This window comes from Thunnus albacares, chromosome 5 (genome assembly GCF_914725855.1).
Source record: "Thunnus albacares chromosome 5, fThuAlb1.1, whole genome shotgun sequence".
NCBI classification, from domain to species: domain Eukaryota; kingdom Metazoa; phylum Chordata; class Actinopteri; order Scombriformes; family Scombridae; genus Thunnus; species Thunnus albacares.
Window position 1 is genome coordinate 27,641,745 of NC_058110.1, and position 5,708 is coordinate 27,647,452.

Consider the following 5,708-nt stretch of genomic DNA (forward strand, 5'->3'; position numbering starts at 1 on the left):
CTGTGGCTTCATCTGTAAACCCACAGAGCCGCATTTGTCTGATCAGCACTGAAAACTTTGAAGAAGTCTCAGATTCCCCCGAGGAAACCATGAAAGACGAAGTTGTGAAAGCTGGAGCTGAGGCGATTAAAAAGAAAGTATGACTTTAAAAGAGCTGGTGTTGTGATCTTGTTTTCTGTGATCCATATATATTGAGCAAATGGAGAGTGATGGTAGAGTGGGGACTGCAGCACCTCAGCGGCCCAGCAGATGAATGAAGATGCAAATGGAGGGAGGAGGAAGTTAAAGCCTTTAGTGACACTAAGCACACCCCAGAGGCCGTGGTGCAGAACGCTCAGCCTCAGCGCATCAAGGACACAGCCTTTCTGAACGTCCCCTTGACATGCATCACATCCCGTCCATCTACATTTTCATCCAGACAAACACTTGACTACTTGTGTCGAGCTGAGCCAATGACAAGAGACAGATGTGCCCTCCTCAGAGAATCCAGTTTGATAAGCTGCTGCTCCACAAACTATTAAATAACCCAAAGAAATCACAGGAATGAAGAAAAAAAAAAAAAAAGAAAAAGCCCTATTTTACATGAGAATGGATATGCCTGAAAACCGTACCCACACACGTTGGCTGCGCCTTGCCTGTAAATGTCAATTTCATGTCAGATTCTTTCTCTATTCATCCATGACGTTGGTGATTGCTTCATCCCTTTGCATGAGAATGGCTTGAAATGAACGTTGGCCTATTCTGCAGCTCAGACTTCTGTGAATGAAATGCATCTTGAAGGAGCGGGTCGCAGACAATCACATGATGAGTCTCGGCTTTATAGAATATGAAACTGTGCACCGCGCTGTATATTTCTAAAGTTATGCAGCATGCCTCAACAGGCTCAAGGTGTTTCTATAGTTTTCTTGATCCACTAAGAGCACCTTCCTGGCGGTTGGCTATACTAAGGAGTGTCACAACCATGATGCAGGCCCCATGTGGCATGTTGTTTCTGGGAGTCATTCAGGCATAAGCTACTCTGGCTTTCCTCTCCACTGGTTACAGAAATACAGGTGAGCCCACAGCAGGTGAACCTGTCATAGTCAGCACCTGCAGGATCTGAACAGCTAGCAGGGGAAAACTGAAGGACAGAGGAAGTTTTGTCGTGAAGAGTGCTGCTGTGCCGCCTGGGAAGCTTAGTCATGAAGGTGAAACATAATGTTCTCGATAAGACACATAGTGAGAAACACAATCCATCATAACTAAGGATTTTAGTTTTTCGACACTTCACTTTTTTTAAACTTTATTTTAAAAGATTCAGAGAGAAGAGAGGACAAAAATGCATTCAATGTAATATTGAAGAAGAATATGCAGTGTGTGTCAGATTATTTAGGTCATTATTTAGGTGTAAGTCAAAACTCAAATCCTTGCCCTCTTGGCCTTTTAGTGCATTGCTCATACAGTTCTGCTTGGCACTATAATTTGTTTAAATGTTGATTTATGAACTAATTGTCTGTAATTGCTGCTTAGTGCCACTGTTAATCCAAGCTGTCTGCCTCCTGAAGCACATTAGGCCAGATTTGTATAATGAAGTAATTAGTTCAATTACGAAGAAGAAAGTAGGGATGGCATAAGAAACTGTGAACATGAAGCTAGAAAGCACTCGAGTGCCACAAGCGAGTTTTCTGTCTTGTTATCACGAAACTGTTTGTTTCAGCAGAATATGTGAAAATTGCCTTGTTGTGAGCAAATTCTTTTTCAAATCTTTTAATGTGGACATTTTTATTCCGTGTGGTTTCGGAAGGCCAGTTTCTGGACTTACCTTGCCGCAGCATCTCATATATCAAGTTATTTCAGCTTGCTAACAATCCTCACACCTTCAAAAAAAAAAAAAAAAATAGCGCTGTGTTTTCTATTTGGCTTCTGTCATATGCCAGAAGCCGCCATCACAACCAAGAGTGCTCCATTGTCTGCTAGCATTGTCATTGTTATTAGTCTTTTGGATTGCCTGTGGAGGTATCGGCAGGCTCCGGGGAAGCAGGCGCCAGGCTGGATAATTAGTTGTTCTTCGATGCCAGACGGGCACATTGCCGTCACTTGGAAGGGAAATGGAAAGTGGCATCACTATCACAGTAACACCGGAACAACCTTTGGTGTGAGGGCTGGGTTCCAGCGCATCTGTCACACCACTAGTCATCTACCCACTGGCAAGACAATAATGCTTACCAGTCTAGCAATACACAGCATGGATAATTACTTTATCTGAAATGGCATTATTCTTGTCATATTTGTCATAATTAGTTGTGGTGCAGTGGAATCGATATTGAGCTGCATTATTTGTTCTGCCAATCAACGTGGGCAAAAAATTGTGGCATCATAAATCTTCTAAAAAATACTTATCCAAAAAAAACAAACAGAAATAGGACAAAATGATCTATTTTGCCTTTATCTATGTATGTATGTACTTTATTTTTATGCCTTCCTAGACAGTATAAACCCATAAACTGCCTATTTATCAGCCTCCGACCCCCCAGGAACCGCATCTTCCAACATCACATTTCCAACCGTGAGCTTATGGCTAGAACTGCTGGTGACCGTGGGGTGACTGCTCTTCTGGTTTCTACGGGAGATGTGAATGATGAAGAGGAGTATAGAGACGCCTGCAAGCAAGGAACCTCCGAAGCCCAGCAGGATGCCATACAACAGGGGCAGAGCTACATCTAAAGGCCCCTTCTGGTACAGTGGAACAGGAGCCCGCTCCACAATAAGATCCAGGTCACGCCATGTCAGGTCCCTCACTAACACACACACACACACACACAGAACAGGACAGAAACATTTACCATCTCAAAGGACTGTGGGACCATTTTAGTCAAGTTTTAACTTGAATGAAGCTCTTGGGAGAATTACAAAAATGGACAGGTGATAATTACATTTTTGAATTTCTAGGTGTCCTGGGAAATACTGCTCGTATAGTGAGAGTGTTGATGTTGAAAAGTAATGAGTTGGAAGCATGCCCACGGCCACCAAATCTAATCCGGCATCTCATCTAAACACTTAATAGATTTGGGGTTCAGTGAAACATTATATCGTTTGTCATTCAGACAGTCTCCACAGGGATAACCCAAAAATCTCCTCTTAACATCAATATCCCAACATATTTGGGCTTCGATATGACAACACACATGAAGTTCTCCATCATTAATTCTGTTCTGTTTAATGTACCAAAACAAAGTGACTCTCTGCTTTAGGACAAGTGATCATACCTTTTCTTTTTCTGACCCTGTGTTCTGAATGCTGGTGGTCTTTTGCATCTGGTTGGACCGGTGGGAAGTTTAAAGAGCTGACATATTTGTGATAGTCTTCAACGTAGCGTTTCAGGCTCAAGACTTTATCCTGGTTGATGTTCTTCCCCACTTCTGTGGAAAAAACGAGCATGAGGCCAATCAAAAGTATTTCTCTGTCAACTCAAGTACCAAAAGTGTGTGTATGGCATCCAACAAAAGGCTGTAAATATGAATTTAATTGTTGTTTTCTTGCCCTGAACATAATGAGTTCTGGCAGGAGAGCAACTGCTGTCCTTCAGTTCAGAATAAAACAAAATGAAACACTCAAGTTTCTACACGAGTAGATCTCTTCAGAACTGCAATCAAGTGTACGATAATTGCTGCATTCTGCATCCACACAGTCTTTTTCATCAAAGCCAACACTGCCCCCCCCTTCATGTCTTATAACTCATCTCTTCCCATCCTCTCCTTGTCTTTTTTTTTTTTTTTCTTTACTCCAAAGCTGCTGATGAAAGGAGCAGATGGTTTGTTCTGTGGCTGGTGTCAGCTCCACTGAGTCCTCTGTCAGATCATTTACACCTCCTTCTATCCAACGCCACTCGGCTGTGGAGTTGTGTGCACACTGGACTGCAACACATGCCAGAGACTGGCAGTGTGCAAAATATGCCACTTTTGAAGTTCCAATTAAAACGTATCTCAAAGTAATGAAGCAATTAGGCACTGTTGTTAAAGTCTTGTGGAGGACTTCTTGACCGAAATAAACCAATTTTGAAAATACACTGCCATGTACCCAAATGAGGCTTTGTTCCAATTTCCTTTTGTCAAGGGACATGCTGTGATGTCTGCTCGTGAGAACAACACGCTGTACTGTACATAAAAAGTTAACCGTTTTAATTTGAAACCCATTACATTAGTCGCACCACACGTATTCTATTTAAAAAGAAACAATTTAATGATACTGCAGGCAGGATCACGTCATGTATTCTCTCTGCCTGCGTTTTTTTTCTCACCAATAGCAATGTCTGTTCTGCCGATGTGCTGCAAGGCGCGAGAGAGCCTGTCGTAGTAGGTCTCCTCGCCGTACCTCAGCAGCCAGTCTGTCAGGGCCGTCCGGCACTGAGCCTCGCTATCTAGTAAACATAAAACATATGGTCCTCAGACAGACAGGTCTCTGACAGTCAGCTTGCTGCCAGAAACTCCCCAAGCTGAGCTGGACGTGTGAGAAACAGACAGGTCTCAGGGTGGGCTTGAGTTCATTTCCTTATTACAGCTCATAACAGGCTTGTCGTCGTATAGTCATCAAAATTTAGCTTTTAACCTTAATGCATACATTAGACATCTATTATTTTTGTGCTCTAAAGTGCAAAAGGTCTCAGGTAGGATGTGTGCCAGATGACGGTGAGCGCTAACCAGCAGCAGAAGTGGTGTCTCTCTTGGCTCGAGGCTTGAGATCAAGTTGATTTCTTTCTGGTGAGAGGCGTTCAAGATGCTGGAAGATGTTCTCCTCTGGGTGAGAGAGGGCAAACAGAAGGTCCTCGCACTCCTTAGATGTCAGCAGCTCCACCAAACGCTCCAACTGATGGACGCCGATGTCTTCTGCCACTGAACAGTCAGATCACATCCAAATTAAAGGTGATGTACAAAACTACAGGAAGAGCAACAATTTATCCAGAGGATCCGATAGTAAGACCATAGCTTGTATACAACCGTCACATCATGAAGGCATGACTGTACAATGTCAATTCCAGTTAATGAAGCAAGGTGCTGACACTACGCAACATGTCTGCAGCATGGTTGTGCTCTTTCAATTAGCAAGTGCAAGCTTGGATGACATGAAACTGTCATATTACCCTCCTCAGCCGCAGAGAATAGAAACTGCATAATCAACACTTCTATCATCAACAGAGCAACCAGCAAATTCATACATACAGTATGTTTTTTTCAGGTTAATTCTTATTAGCACGCTCACTGCTGATGTAACTGCACCTGCTACGGGAACATGTGCTCTCACCTGTGTCCTCTCCAAGTGTTGAACTCAGAAGAAGAAGAAAGAGCAGGAAGGGAGAGAATTTCCAGACTTTCATGTTAGTGGAAGTGGTGTAGACTGAATACATGCCGCTAGCAATCAATTAAGCTTAAATTAAGCTTATTTTCAAAACTGACAAATGATCTAGAATTTATTGAATTTTGAAACAGCTTGTTTTGTTTGTTTTCTTTTGGAATAGTGGGGTCACCATGCAAAAAACATTCATGAAATTCAAGAAATATGTTTTATGCAAGCAACTTTTTCCAATTTGTGACTGATAGGAGAAGCATTGGAATGGAATTTACTGCAACAATTATTCTCCTTACTAACTAGTCAATTGATTGTTTAATTAATGAAATAATTAATTAACAAAATGTCCAAAATCATAACCAATTCTCATCACAAACAACTCATTT

At 42.1% G+C, this 5,708-nt stretch overlaps 1 protein-coding gene across 2 annotated transcripts; it reads right to left on the reverse strand.

Moving 5' to 3' along the window:
* Positions 1-2,414: 2,414 nt before the first annotated feature.
* LOC122981869 (transmembrane and death domain protein 1-like) lies at positions 2,415-5,433 on the reverse strand. Of its 2 annotated transcripts, XM_044350649.1 has the most exons (5): positions 5,278-5,431; positions 4,677-4,868; positions 4,277-4,396; positions 3,246-3,398; positions 2,415-2,777 (listed from the first exon to the last, which is right to left on the reverse strand). In XM_044350649.1, the coding sequence occupies exons 1-5, from the start codon at positions 5,378-5,380 to the stop codon at positions 2,488-2,490; spliced, it is 858 nt and encodes a 285-aa protein (XP_044206584.1). In that variant the 5' UTR covers positions 5,381-5,431; the 3' UTR covers positions 2,415-2,487. The 2 variants fall into 2 exon arrangements, with proteins under 2 accessions (XP_044206584.1, XP_044206585.1); XM_044350650.1 differs by lacking the exon at positions 4,277-4,396 and having other exon boundaries at positions 5,278-5,433.
* Positions 5,434-5,708: the final 275 nt, after the last annotated feature.

Bases quoted from the DNA above. Each gene is read 5' to 3' on its own strand.
- LOC122981869 (XM_044350649.1), bottom strand. From the start codon at position 5,380: ATGTATTCAGTCTACACCACTTCCACTAACATGAAAGTCTGGAAATTC. The intron at 3,399-4,276 runs GTGAGAAAAAAA...TTTTTTCCACAG, and splicing joins CAGAACAGACATTGCTATTG to AAGTGGGGAAGAACATCAAC. The intron at 2,778-3,245 runs GTATGATCACTT...TGTGTGTGTTAG, and splicing joins CAGGGTCAGAAAAAGAAAAG to TGAGGGACCTGACATGGCGT.